At 39.8% G+C, this 15,587-nt stretch overlaps 1 protein-coding gene across 1 annotated transcript in view; it reads left to right on the top strand.

Moving 5' to 3' along the window:
- Positions 1 to 3,115, top strand: part of LOC105568895 (Na(+)/H(+) exchange regulatory cofactor NHE-RF2) — a 15,827-nt gene extending 12,712 nt beyond the window's left edge. Inside the window, exon 2 of the mRNA XM_012024912.1 lies at positions 2,600 to 3,115. Coding sequence (XP_011880302.1) covers positions 2,600 to 2,914 — 315 coding nt within the window. The 3' untranslated portion in view covers positions 2,915 to 3,115. The remainder of the gene's footprint in view (positions 1 to 2,599) is intronic.
- The last annotated feature ends 12,472 nt before the right edge of the window (positions 3,116 to 15,587 follow it).

Below are 15,587 nucleotides of genomic sequence, written 5' to 3'. Positions count from 1 at the left end.
TCAAGGATTTAATTAAACGTACCTGCTCGTCACATGTTTTGTACCGTCACGTCGTCTTGTCAAGAAGATTTTTGCAAATGACGCGCAGATCGATTGCGTAATGGAGAATTCGAGGAAGCCTGTGTACAATTGCGCGAATTGCGATATTGTACTCCCGATACAATTAATAGCCATCCTGCGTTTCCCATACCGAAATAGGACGTTTCCTGCTTCTTTGCGTAACGCGACCAACACAAATGCAAAATGGTGTGTCATGTTCCAATATAAATCGCCTTTTTCCGGTATAATAAACGTATCGGCTATTTGCGAATTTAATTTTGATGAGCGTTTAAGATGAACGCGGCATTCATTAGCTCCTTCCGAAAAGATAAAAATTGTATTTCTTAAAGCTGCCAATGACTCGTTTAGCAAATCGACGAAATTTAACGTGACGCGACGGCAGCAACGAGGCTTCTCGAATTCCGTTATTCGATCTTATTCCATTTCCGTGTCTCGTACTAGAACGATTTTAGAAGAAAGCGTGCCAAAAAACCCGTGCACGTCTCGTCTGAATACGCATGCAGATAACGGGGATTCCCCTTCCAAGAAGGAAACGTTGCACCATTGCTCCCCGTCGCATAGGTATAATTAAATACTTGTCTGCGTAACCCGAGGATAAACGCGTGTTCGGAGCGCGATATGCGCGCAGTGCTAGTCACAGAATGTCTCTCCCTCCTCGCTCAACGATTTCATTCTTGCGTCAGCGTACGCGTGCGAGAAATTACACGTTGCTTTGCCCTAAAGAGCACAGGTGAATTTATAGCCGGTGCAAGACGTGGATTATTTCACATTTACTGATAACCGTAGGAAAGGAACTGGTACTTCGATAAACAGCTGTTAACGTTGCGCAATCGAGATGTCATTTTGGGGACTTATCAGTTTGAATGAATTCGCGACACAATTACGTTCCGATCGAGTTTACAAAGGAGGGAAAAAAAAAATTGTCGCTCGCGCGAAGCGTTCACGGTCGTCACAGTCTCGTGGCACAGATTCCTGTAATTTTATATGGGACCGTTGCGTCAACCGCAGCGGAATAAAAACGTCGTGTGCAATACGCGCGAAAGTCCCCGCGAGCGAAGATGTCGAAGATATTGCGATAATGTCACATAAAGTCAGTCTCTATGCAGAAACGCGACAAAACCAGCTGCGACTCGGCCTTCATCTTAATCTCGGTTTCTCAAATATCGCCGAGCGAAGACCTCGACGGTAATCCAACGATGTCATTTTTACATCGGATCAAAGAGAGTTTGTGGAACGTTTCTGGAATGAATCTTCTAAACTGGCCCGAAAAGCATTTAATACGTGACGTATTCGGCATCTTATTAGGTTTTTGAATTATTAAGATTAATTACAGACTGCGTGCGGTACGGGCTAGAGAGGGGGGGAGGGGGATTTGTAACAGCTCTCTTATTAGCGAAATTTCGCTATCTACGTACCGTTATGCACCTCCTTCTGTGCGGTTACACCGGATTACTTTAATTACGCTCGCGCTCGATTATCGGGGCACAGTTACCGCGGGGGAAAGCAAAAGGGACACGCGTGCAGCTCGGTACCGCGGTGAAATAAATAAGCACGTGGCTATACGCGATAATTCGGAGCACGGAAAGCCAGTCGTACGTGAAATTCAGTGTGTAGGACTGTAGCGGCCGCCGTAGCGCTAGCCGACTAACATTATTTCGAAGGGATTTAAACGGTTCGCGCGGCACGGGGAAAAACCGGTTCTCCCCGTCGTCGCGCATGACACCGGGTAATGGAATTCCTTTAAGTACCGTTCAGAGTTGCATCAGGATCCAAGGTCATTATAAGTATCCCTCCGCGGGCAGCGATCTTTATCCGAGCGCGCGCACTCGCCGCGCCGGGTGCGATAGAGAAGCGCCGCGATACGATCTCGCGACGATACGCGGGCGGAAACCGGCGTCTCGTTAAGCCGGTACGCTCGGCACTTGTGAATCCGACCATATTACGTGCAGTTTTTGTCTGCGCGCCGCAGAAGGTTGCGCACCAACACCGGCGAAACGTCAGAAAAAAGCCGCAGTGTCATTCGGCTTGAAAGAAATATCGCGTCTCGTTCCGTTTCTGCCTCCGCAACGCGGACGTGGAGCGATCTTTATCTGGATACTATTCCAGTTGCGACCGCGGAGTCATTATAGAAAAGTGTTAATAATAAAATTATATAAATTATACGTGCACGTAACGAAATCCAATCTATCTTGGGCTGCATATGCGCAACTTCCGTATCTATTTGATACGATGTAATAGCGCATTTTAGACCGATATTATGCCTACATGTTGCCTTTTTACATTGTAAGTTAGTTTTTTTATGAACCGTGTATGCAAAATGCCCCACTTATCGCGCATAATTATTTAATGTCGGATTGATTACCTTTTGCCTACACGCGGAGAGAATTTTCTCTTAAAATTTATCCTGAAAGTGATGTAATCGCGGGACAACTTGGTATTTCGAAGAATTTTACGAGTTGTTTTTTGGAACTTAAAGAAAATGCTCAAGAATTCTGTCTTTCCCTAATATAATACGCGTGTTCTCGTTTGATTTTTTAAGAACACGCAGAAGTCCATCGACTCGAACGACACGGGGCACAGCGACAGTACCACCGCTGCGCAGACGACGACCGGCGGCAAGGAGTCAAACATGCGGGAAAACGGCAACGGCGGCGTGAACCACGTGCACGGCACGGGTAACGGCAGCCTGGGCGTCGAGGATGGCACGAATAACAGCGAGTCCCGATCCCAGGGTCTGAACCTGACGATGAGCGCGAAGGAGCTCAGGGAGATGCTGGCGCAGCGCAAAAAGTACGACCCGAAGAAGGAGTCGATCGGCTTCAAGGACAAATTCGACATCGTGCAGAAACTGTAGACGCATCCTCACGCCTCTCCTGTGACTTGTGGGTAGTCCTTTTCTCATTCCTTTATTCCTTTCTTTTATTTTTCCCTCGTTATCGCCGCCGAGCGCAAGGACGACGGCGACGACGACGGTTCCCTCCCTACGATGTAATCGCATTTTGTTGTAACCGATCAAATTGTTGTTATAATAAATACACGATTGTTTATTATCGTGGACGGCCGAGCATTCACATCGATATCGTAACATACATACATTTAACCGCAGTACCGAAGGTACGTGCTGCGGAGAGTATTAGGATAACGAGAAAAGATTACGTTGCTTGTATAAGTGTATTGTTAATTTTTAGTTTACACGAAGGTTTACGTGAATTTACATGTGCAATCTTTGTCGCTTCCGCGTCGGAAGTTGCGACAGATTTCGAGTCACCGCTCTACCAACATTTAACGTAGAGCTATGAAATGCGAGGAGAGTTATTTTTTAACGAAAGTTGCGCACTTTTACTTCAGGCCATTAGTATTTCTGTTTCTTTGCAACTTTTACCATAGCTGTTACATGGTAGCCCGAGAATATCGTCTTTTTCCTTCCCGGAACAACAATTTAGTCTTGAAGATGTTCCTGTTGTAATTAATTACAACGCTTCCCGATTAGTGATAATTAAATCTCACTCTTACGACTCGATTATCCACGGTGTCGTCATATTAATTTCTAAGCACCGTCTCGTCCGTTAAATTCGGGAGATCCGTTCGCCGCTTCTTCCCACGACTTTCTCCGGCGAGAATTGATCGCCGTCTCCTGATGTAGTAATCGTCTCGAACGTTACGTCGATGATGCGAATTCTTCGCCGGTTGAGGATGGTTTCTAATTCCCAATCGCACGCAAATGAGAAATAATCCCTGATAAAATATTCTCGCGATGCATATTGACAAATTGCAAATTTACCTCGGGGTCTCGACACTTTATCGACCAACGGATCCAATGTTTAATTGATCACGAAGCATGCTCGATAAATCGCGGCAAGTCAAGTTGACGTAAACCGAAGTGCTAACAAAACGTACGATCATTTAAAAGGAACTCGATCTTAACACCTCTCTTTTATTTCGCGAACGCTAATCGGTCCGACTTACCGTTCGATTTATCGCAGCCGCTCTCGGTTAAGGCTGTGTAATGGGGATTAACACGGCTGCCAGGACGACAGTTTGATGTCGACACACGGAGAGTTCGACGCGCGCGGAATCTCTCGTTAATCGTGCGCGAAGCGTAGATAATGTCCGCGTGAGTCGGCCGAAACAGCCGTTGCAAAACGTTGATTTCGACGTTGCATTCGGGGATTCGTAGTTTTGGCCCGTAGGCCGCGGCACGTCTGTAAAGGACTCGCAAGGACGGACGCTCCTCGCGTGCGCGCTGCAACGGGTCTATGAAGTCAGTCAGTCGCCCGTCGTGCGGTCCAAGGACGAGCCGATCTGGGAGAAAGTACAGCCACACGTCGGACGAGTCTCGGTTAATCTCCGTTATCGAATTCAGGACGCGAGTCGGTTTTTTTTTCTCCTCTTTACGTTGCGCGTTGCGGCACCAAGCGGATCGACTCAGGGCACAATTGAACATCCGTGAATTTTATAAATCACGAGGCGTCGTATCTCGTATTTCGCACACGCCTGATTCGGTGCTTGACGTAGTTAATTGAAACACTTAGATTTTTGTGGAGCGTTGCAACAATGCATTTGTCGATTACACTTCATTGCAGTAAAGAATTGCGTTGATTAAATAATCCAATATGATTCCGAGTCGAAATTTTGGTATTTTGACACTTTTAAGGACATATTTTTTTACTCCTCCCTTGAATCTTTAATTCTAAAAAATTTACTTCAGCTCCCACTTAAAAGGACCTACTTTAATGCTAAATTGGCAAAAGTAGAAATTTCCGACACCATCAGTTTTAAAGTAGGAGCAAATTTTGTACTTGCAGTTCGACCTCTTTTACTGTCTTAGGTCCTACTATATAATAGAATTAAAGGTTCAACATAGCCAAAACAACACAACCAAAATTTCGACCCGGGATAGTTGCCTAAATAATATTGATAATTCGACGTACGACACACAGCCAAGCTGACGCAAGACAATTGCAAAAGTCAATAAAATCCTTCTCTTATTTCTCTAAAATGCATTTATCTCAGTCGATTATCTTTAGTGTTCCAGTAAGATAATATCGAACGATTCTATTCGCAACGTGATTTTAGTTTCAAGGGGGATAATAAGAGAGATAATCCAAGATCCAAACGTATATTTTTGATAAGAAACGGTACCACACCCGATAAACGTATAGTGTTAGTGACTAATCGGACCATTCCAACTCCACTGTAGTCATGACTTAATTGCCAGCTTAAGGATCTAGTTAACTCAGGTGATAGGATGTGAATATTGCTTCGTGATCAGTGCAATGATGTTGCGTGTCTTATCGGTGCATTTAATAACCGCGAGAACAAACGTGTGAAATTTTTTATAGTTTTATCACTTAAAAAGAAAATCGAAGCTTTTAAGTATAACACGATACAAAAGATAAAGTTACATTTTTAAGAAAGTCAAACGGCTCGTTTATAATTTTCTAGTGCGACTCGTATCTACCGTCGTAATTTTTGCTTTGTTTCGTGTCGTTCCATGTTTCCGCATTTCTTTTCCTTTAATTATAACTTCCGGCTAACGATTGCCACGGTCGTTTATTGTCGCACGTCTCGTGGGAGAGAACCCCATGCTAGCAGTTAATTAAATGCATTTTTACATGCGTCACGCGTGATACGATATAAGAAAAAAAATCGCAGTAAAGGTGCGACAAGAACTGGGGGAAACTCGAAGGTAGTTAATATGAGGGAATAGAAACAATAAACTCGATTGTAGTCCTCATTCCTGTTCACTCGACGTATTACCGAGTGCCTGCAAAACAACGTGAAATAAACATTTAAAACGTGCTGCGTCCACAACGGAGACACTTACAAATAGATTTACGTTCCTCTGAATGTTTCTTCGCTCGGTGTGTGCACCTAAAATGTCCATTTCGACAACGAAATCAATCAAGCACGTGCCTCGTTCACGGAGCGAATATTATCAGAGTGCGACGATAACAGTGGCTCGGCAAACAGGTACGGGCGTTCTGAAATTTATAACTTGCTTTCGTGACGCGCGTTCGATAAACCGACTCGTCGAATACGGAGACGTTGCGTAATCAGCGGAGCAAGAATGTCGCGTTACAATGGCAATAAGTGAGAGAGACAGAAAGAGAGAGAAGCCGTCTTTCGGTATTCCGCCTTCGCTGTATTCCTCGGCGCTTCTCGCCGAGACTCGCGGAAAAGTTGGGTACATAACTCGAGACTCTCGTCGCTAAATATTACGACGACACGTTGCGCAACCTTCAATTATCGCCATCGTTGTCGTCGTCGTCGTCGTCGTCGTTATGCATTCACCTGTTGAGAGCGCGCGCAGGCGTTTCCGAGATAACCGAGCATAGATCGTGTCTTTTCTTGCATGAATATGCACGCGGTCGTGTGGACGAAGATAATCTCGTTAATCTATCGGAAAAGTCATCTTTTAATTTGATTTAAATATACGAAGATTATCGAAAACTGTTAGAGGCCAAACGGCCGCAACGATAGAATATTACCAACTAAATTTTCCCTTTGCGTAAACGAGAAGCTATAATTTTGCACGTAACAAAGTTTGCGAGAAAATGAAGAAATGTCTATTGCATTAAAATATATTAATTGACCTCAATTTGTTACGCAGCTTAATTTCGAAAGTGTTAAGCAACGCATTTAAAATTTAGCCAGTGTTGCCTCGTAGGTTTATGGCATCGCCAATGTTGTGCATCGTTGAGTGCTTCCTGTTAAAACGACGAATTCGCTCTCGCCAATAGCCACTATATTTTAGGTACTCCGGCGGGTCGCTGCAATTTATTACGAAAATAGTAGCCGTATCAAAAGCGGCGGTTAGATCCACGTGTACGCATACGCACGTACCTGTTATCCTGTGCTAATTACATCTGGTGCGCGTAGACTGTTATGTCATTCAGCGACTTACCCGAGTGAAAGTATAATAACGAGGCACCCGATCGCGCGTGAAGCGGAGAGTTTGGTGAACGAAAATACCGCATTTGTGCGTATATCGCAATATATTCTTGCGTTAAAAAGGCGTCGCGGGGCGTGCATTGAAATCGCGCGAAATGAGCATGATTTCTACCTTGCGTAGATAGGCATAGGGAAAAGAAGCTTGGTGCGAGCGCGCTCTGGGACGAGAAATGCGACAGGAGAAAGAATTTGCATCTCGAACGAAATCGTCGTTTCTTCTAACGGTATTTCGCAAGGCTTCCGCGTGTACTTAAAAAGTCTTGGGCGTCGTGTAGTAATCCGTTTGATAATCTGGGCATCGATAACGCTTATTTTGCGAGCGGCGTAGATCCGGCAGTGTGGAAAACAAGATTTGAAAAGGAGAGCCAGCCTGAAACCTGTTTAGGAAATTATTTCAGAGAGTTATTATTTCGATGAGTGTTACACTATTTCTGAAACGGAATTCCTAAAACTGCTAATTATGCCGCTCGCAGAATGGACGCTTCGTGCGATCGCGATTGAAATCAACAGGAAAAGGAATGGCCGCTAATGTGCGACATTTAGAAGCCAGGACTTGGAGTAACCTTGTGATGCTCTCGCTCGTCGGGTTCTCGAATGCGACAAGCGCGAAAAGTGTGCGGATCCTTTTTTCTTCTGTTTCGTTTCTTCAACCCGTTCTCGTTTTTAGGTTCTCTTCTCGTTTCTAGGACCTTGAAGAATCTAATCATACCGGCCTCTGTAAATACTAGACTATCGTGCATCAGGGTAGGCGCAACGATCAGATGCGGGGAGAATGACTAATGATCGTTATCTGCGCGAATAAATAAATCTTTCGTGCAATGAGATTCGCTCGCTATAATTATCGGCACGGTACGTACGCACTCTTTCGTGGCAGAAGCGCGCGTTGCGCTAGTAGTGCAGTCTTCAAAGCGAATATTCATATGTAAATGTTTATGGATAAAGGCTCGACAATCACAGAGTTCGTTACATAAACGCGGGCTGTTAAACTCTAAGAATATACATAAAATATGTTGTTGACTTCGTTATGAATTGGTATCGAATGTCTTATCTTATCCGTATCGGTCATGCAACGCATAAATATAACATTATCATTTTTATCAAAACGTTGAACGGAAAATGGGCCTCTTTCAATATGATTTTTCGTACGGGTTTACTCGGCAGATAGATTTCGTCGGCATGTAATCGTTGCACCGAAACCTTGGAATGTATATAACCACGCACACGTTAAATAAGAACCAAGTACACATGTTACGATCTTCGCACATTATGTCCAACATTATTGTGTAAGCGTTAAATGTAAGCATTATGTTTGACAATAAGACTTAGTCATAGGTTACAAAATTACATGTATTTACGTACATGTGTAAGAAGGGGTATTCTGAATGTCTCTGTTTGCAAGTTATTGTCCTCGTAAACATCCGTTTTATCCATCCTCGATTCCTTGTTGCTTGTCCAGTAATTTACAAGTTGATTTTTATTTCTCAGTGAACTTTTCTGAAATTTGCAAAGTTTGGTGCATGAAATCTTAAATTTAGTATTAGTTGCAATAGTTTGGTTTTGTTATTTTTGTGTTTCAATGTGGGATAAATGTTTGGTGGAATTTTTGCGAGTCTTCAAAATAATAATTGGCAATCGAATTTTTTTCAGTAGATTAATACTTCAGATATTGTTAAACAATATTAGGAATTCTCCTTGCCAGTAGAGCACGAACAGTAGCATACCAGGTAAGTGGCGCCACGATCTAGAGCTCTTTCACTGTTTTGTCGATCGAGCCGTTCATCGGTTCATTGCGAAAGATCTTCGTTACATTGCATAGCTCCATTGATCATAAAAATTATTAAAATAAATATAGAATTTTAGCCAAAAATTTTCGCGTTATCCGCTCAAATTGCTTGAAATATACTTCAATTTTTATCAGAAAAGGTATCAAAAGTAATTAAAGTAAATAAAAGATTCATCAAAAATAAGCATCGAGTATGTAATAACATAACTTTTTGTGACCAGTTTTTGTAATTTGTGCACAATTTGCATAATACGCGTACGATTCTATACATTTTATTCTATTGTCAAGGAAAATTTGACCAATGTAGGAAACATGATCGGCACTGGTGAATTTTAATTAAAGAAATTCATTTTGCGAAAAATATTACCTTAGCCAGGATTTGAAAAAGAAAATTTTAATTACACGTATCTAATTTTGGCATATTTAATGTGTCTTTTACAAAGATTGCAAATGATTTGTAATCTAAAAACTTTATCTGAAACAGGTAAAAAACTTGTGAATGAAAAGTAGTAATTGTCGGACTGAACATTATGATTATCTAAAATTAGGTATTTGCAACTTGTGCTTCGTTCTGCGATAATAAAATAAAGATATAGAGTCATATGTTTCTGTCAGTGTGTGCGTGTGCAAACTGTAAAAAATACCAATAGTCTGGAACCAGAACAGACTTGTCATTACGTAATTGCAAAACACAGCAGGAATATTACATGGCGTAGAATTGGGACATACTTATTTTTCTAATATAGAACTTTAGATATTAATACGATTAATACAATATTCACGCGCTCAATAATTAACAACGTTAATTGAATTTAATTTTCATTAAGTCGCTTAAAAAACAATGCAAATAAATAGTTAAGGAGATAAAATATCAAAATTTGTAAAATATATACTTTTTCTTAATTTTGATATAAACGATAAATTTCTAACGCGTTAACAGGAAAGAGATACTTTCTCAGATATCAATACTTAACAAAAATACTGAGAATAACTACGCGTTGAAAGCATTTGATATCAATTTGCGAGAGAAATGTTACAAATTAAACATGAGAAACGTTTGATGTTTGTCAGGAAGCGAGAGATGTTTCGTAGCGAAACATGAGATCTACCCATGAAATTATATGATATTGGGTCAATGTGTCGCGACACTCCGATATTGACGTATACGCGTCGATATCGGGCGAGGCGCGAGGGGCCATCGCATCGTGGTCCAGCGGGTGGATGCTGCACGAGAGAGATACCGCGACGCCGTGACGAGCGGTGCGAGCGAGAGGGAGAGAACGACAGGCGGACATATATGGTCGCGGGGTCCGCGAGGCTCTCAAGTTACGCTTGCTAGCGACGGCGCTAGCCGTTTTCACGATGATGTTCGGCGCGTCTCTCTCTCTCTCTTTCTCTCTCTCTCTTCTCTCTCCCTCCCCCTCTCTCTCCTCTCTCTATCTGGGAGTTCCACCTTTTCTCTCTTCTCGTAGCCTCTTCGACGCCGTCCTTCTTACGCGCTCGTCTCCTTCGTGTCGGGCACCAAAAATACCGACGGTTGTTCCGTGGGTGAGAGAGACGAGGAGGACCAAGGGAGAAGAACAGGAGAGAAGCGTTATTTCGAGATTATCGGGGATTGCCGGCTTTCTGGAATCGTGCCGATCGTCTCCAATCCCAATATCGAGCGTGTTCTTTAATTTCACGAGCCACCGTCGCAGTTTTTGCAATTTCAAAATTTTACTGCTCGAATTTGTCCGGTTTTGCTCGTGGAATGGTAAGAGCCAACATGGCTTGTGCAAATTAAAGCAACGTTATTTCCTCTTCTCGATTAGTTTATCATTACAACATTCTTTAAAGAACCATGGAGGAAATTAAAGAAAGCACCTTTCGAGAAAAGTCAATTTTATTTCCATTACTATACATTTCTTGTTAAAATAATTCTACTCAAAATAAATTTTAACTGAGTATGAAACTGAGCCTGCTGCCTGAAAAATAAGATTTGCTAGCGTAAACATTTTACAAATTTAATAAATCTATACATAATAGAAAAAGAAACTGGATGAAGAGATAATTTGTTCTCTTCCATAGAAAGCGAAAATATTTCTGCATTTTTTGATCCATTAATTTTTTTAGGTATAAATGCGATTTGATATTAATATGATAATTGAAACTTTATATTCCGAGTTATTTACTAAAAAATTATGGGACATAAAAGGAATTATCAAGCGCGTATGATCGTATTTGCAACATTTATCCATAGAATGTTTGTACAATTCTTATTATTGATTTTTCTAAGCTAATTTCCACGGTAAGTATATAACTCTTTCAATCTTCTTAAACTTGACACTAACTGGACAGATTGATTCGTCGACACCGACGACGTATTCGCCGAGATTTTTATGTTTCTCGGGCCATTACGCGCTCTCGTAAGTAGTAAAATCGTTTTATGATCGGACGTCCCGAGCGCCAGCCGTTCTTCCGTGCTTGAAGAGTTTCGAAACCTTCATGCATCTCTGCACAAACTTAGATTTCTGGAAAAGCATATCGTATCTCGTTGCCAGATAATCAAATTTTTTCGCGGAACGCAGAAAGAACTTTTTCAAGAATCGTCCGAATTCTCGAGACAACTTTGCGATTTGCCGAACGTTTCATTGACTATTTATCTCGTGGGAACGAACGTTTGACACTATTCCGAAGTTTCAATACTTCGATAAAGACTATGGACTAGATCTGTTTTCGAAACGAGTTCTAAGTAGATGTAAACTTTAAATATTTAAAAATCTTTACGAGGAAAGTTTCGAATTTATGTCAGATAAATTTTGCAACACTCGATCAATTTGTCAACTAAGTTATTAGTGTAATTACAAATATTTTAATACAATGTAATACTAATGCGATATCTCTGTCGACTACTTCAACTTTTGTCCTCTATATAGGTAGAAGAGCTCTTGACCTCGATATCAAAGTCGCGATATCACATGCGAATGATGCATTCTATTCAGTCGCGATTGATTCAGTAGCGTTCGTAAAGATCGGCGGATTTAATATCCTTGTGTTCCTTTCAGACACCGAGGCAAATATAATAGGCCAGTGTCTTGTCCTGTCCTCGCACTCATAACATCTATTTCCAGAGCGGACTGACGACTAAGTTTAGAACGGCTGTTCCATATACTCGGGCCGTTCGCCCACTCTCGAACTCTCGCGCTCTCGCTCTCGGGAGAAAATGTGATAAAGGAATAAACAAGTACGCCTTCGGCTGCGTAAAGACGAAATCGGCAAAGATTTCCTCGTAATAAGTTCTCTTCGCAGAAGTGAATCGCGAACGATCTTTGACAATCGAATGATAGAATGCAAATTTGATGTAATATTTAATTAATCTTTGTTCCGAACATAGTTTATTGTAATTAATTTATACGTATATGTATTGTGATTGTATATACTACGTGATATTCGAGAAAATGTGAAAGTTTTTAGATGTCTTTTAGTATCGAAGTTTTATTACGGAGAATTTTTATATGGAAAATTAGTGTTCGATTAATTCATCAAAACAATAATGAGGTAGGTATTTATAAATACAAAAATCCATAGATTTTAAATTACCAAAATTTCTAATCAATCTAGTAATTTTAGGCTAATATAATTGAAAAATCTTACAATTCTCGCAGCAATTTAAATATCTGATATTCGAATAAAAATAGCTGCGACGTATTGCAAAGAATTTCTCAAAGTTAAAATAACTTCATTTTTCTCAAGCCAATTATCGTAAGACACGATTTTCGGGACATTAAACGAGGCAAGAATGAAAATGAGATCACACATTGCTTGTATTCATCACGACCTTGTTATTTAGATCAAGCGAGATTTCATATTGCATCAATATTGCATAGACGAGGCGTAACAAATTTTTGCGGTACGAACACCGCTTTGATTCTAATGTCAATTTTGCGTTTTAGCTATTTCTCATTATTGTTCGCATTTAGGATGCACCCACGGTAGAATAAACGACGCTATTTACTCGTATACTAATTGCCAAGGTCCCCTTTGACATTTTTCTACCTTGATTCTCGGCGAATATTTATAGACGCGATTCTGCTGAATAACTCAGCTGAAACCAGATTTGTGAGACATAATACAGTGTAGTAAGTAAACCTTGATAGTCAGTTTGAACTTTTGAAGTTTGTAATGTCACATTTGTAATGCGATTTAGCTATGGAACTCATCAGTCGGATAAAATGACACTCTTCGCGTTATTATTCAAGAAACGTGATTAGTTTCACGACCATTTCTCTACAATTAGCAGTGAGATAAATCCATAACTAATTAATTAACTGTCTGTACGTGTATTAAGGTAGTGGTTATTTTTGTCTTAGTTTCTCGCATGATTCTTTTATTAAGGGATTAAAACGATAATGAATGGGGATAAAACATTATATTATTGCAGTGTTTAAATGTGATTGCTAATTTTACATTGACTTTGAAAATATTTTATGGAATTTGAAATTCCAATAACTCATGTATAATGTGTGTGTTATGCAAAATATTTTATTCTAAATTCTCTCTCTTCACTCGACACATTTCTAAAATATAAATTGAAGGAACGACTATACAGATCTTGCTTCTGTGAAAGTGTGATTTACGCCGTCGGGGTCTCGCGATTTGCTTATTTCTCTTTAGCGAGCTCTGTATTTCCGATCGTATATCAGTTCGAGGTAGCATCGGAATTGATATTAATACTTCGTCGTTTCATGAGACGAAATATATTCAAGAAGAATATTTTCTTCTTGAGGTGGTATTTTCTACACTGGTTGAATGCAGATTTGATAGTGAAAAAATTATGATAAATTCAATACATCGACAGCATGATGGTCTCTTACAAGCAATTGTTCGCTAATTTGATAATTTCTTTCTTTGATGTGCGTAATGTCATGCTCGTATATTTTGATGCCACAGAAGTTTCGGAAGTTTGTTGATTTTATACGATACTCAGACTTTATGTTTATTGTTTTAAGGTAATTTTAAATCTCAGATAAATTTTAATTGAAGGCAATTTACAATCATAAAACTGAAATTAAGACAGAATAGCAGAATTATTCACAGGCACAGGAGTGAGCTTTGGAAGAAATCTTACTTTCGTAACGGATTACCCGATAATGCGATAATTAATCATAGAATGATTAAAAATCAGACGCTAGTTTATTTGATATAAATATACAAATATTACATACGTCTATTTTTTTAGAATAATAGATTTATTGAAATATTTAAAAATCTTGTCGCCTTACATCGTATTGAGAAGATATTTGTCTAATTTCTAGATAAAGTTATTGCGGTAATTTGACTATAGAAAATGCTCGGATTCGTTAGGTATAGATTCTAATACGTAAAGATAGATTCGTTGGTGAGGGGCGATCGTGTATATTTAGAAAAGTGCCCGGTTTGCCAGAACTGAGAGAGACTTGCGTTTCGACGCTTCGCGTAAGATTTCTCCCTCGGTCATTTTTCTCTTCTTATTCTTCCTCTCCTACATCTTCTTTGGTACCCCTTCTCCCCAGCAAACTTAATAAGAATGTCGTTGTGACATTTTTCAAATGAGCGCAAAGCGTATCCGATGTTTTATACACATTGTGTAATAACATATAATCGCGTGAGTTTGTTAAGTAAATTAATTCAGACAATTGAGGGCGAAAGTCCAGATTGTGCTTGATGCCAAAATAAAAATGTGACAACAGTAGTTGTGTACATGTTAAACTTATCGCGAGCAATACGTATAAATCTATAGTAAAATGTAAAACTAAAATATTTTGTAGAAAGGTAAAAAATACATAAGTAATCAAGAAATACTTATTATATAAATAGACGTGAATACTTGCGTATTAAATTCTGTAACGTTCATGATATCAAGGAATTTTGATTATTATTTATAAATTTTATATCTAAGAATTAAAATTCTTTCTTAAATATTTTATACAACTTAGAAAAGTTCCGGTTATTTTCACTAGAATCTGATTTGTACGTAAACCTTAACATGTTTTGATAGTAGTCGATTAATCATTGTTGTTCTTTCGTGATTGAAAAATATATTTCTTTCTCCCATTAGATTGTCTAGCAGAAGTAAAGAATTTTTGTGACGTTGCTTTTTTCGAGCTGCCGATAAATCAGACCTAACGAAGGCGGTGCGGTGATACATGGCTCTGTTTTCAGTCTACGATAGGTTGATCGTAGGCCGTAGACGAGAAAAAGATAAGTAAATCTGTAATTACATCGTTGCTCAAGGCCCTCGTTGTAACGTTTCACGGATGGCTTGAGGAAATATGTTTGTCAGGATGTACAGAGTCATTTCGCACGGCCACTCAACGTTGAGTTATAGCTATAACGTCCGCTTACATCAAGAGAAGAGATTTCTAAAATTATTACTGCAATTAAACATCTCTTGTACGAAAGGATCGTCTCGCGAGGATGAGCGGTGAATGATGTGTATCGCCTCGTTGATTTTTGCAAATCTCGACTGTAATTAATCGATTAATTAAATGTACACAACTGTTTGGATATCCTATTTCCTTTAAATTACCGTGTCCACAGTATTTGCGGAATTTCAAATACTTCTGTGTACACTGCTTTGTTCTCTTGTTATTTCTGTTCATTATACGTTGAGTGACTGTTACATTTAGTTAGACGTCCAAAGTAAACTAACGATTTCTTATTCAATCACAAGTAGTTTCTACTTGCGTAATTAATTTTTAACAGTAATCTGAAAGGAATTCGTTATACATCTATAACATTGATTGTATAATTATTACGTACACGAGGAACC

This window comes from Vollenhovia emeryi, unplaced genomic scaffold (assembly GCF_000949405.1).
Source record: "Vollenhovia emeryi isolate VEMERY1.0 unplaced genomic scaffold, V.emery_V1.0 DF939127.1, whole genome shotgun sequence".
Taxonomy (NCBI): Eukaryota; Metazoa; Arthropoda; class Insecta; order Hymenoptera; family Formicidae; genus Vollenhovia; species Vollenhovia emeryi.
The sequence above is the reverse complement of the archived record's forward strand: the minus strand, read 5'-3'. Positions and strand labels throughout refer to the sequence as shown.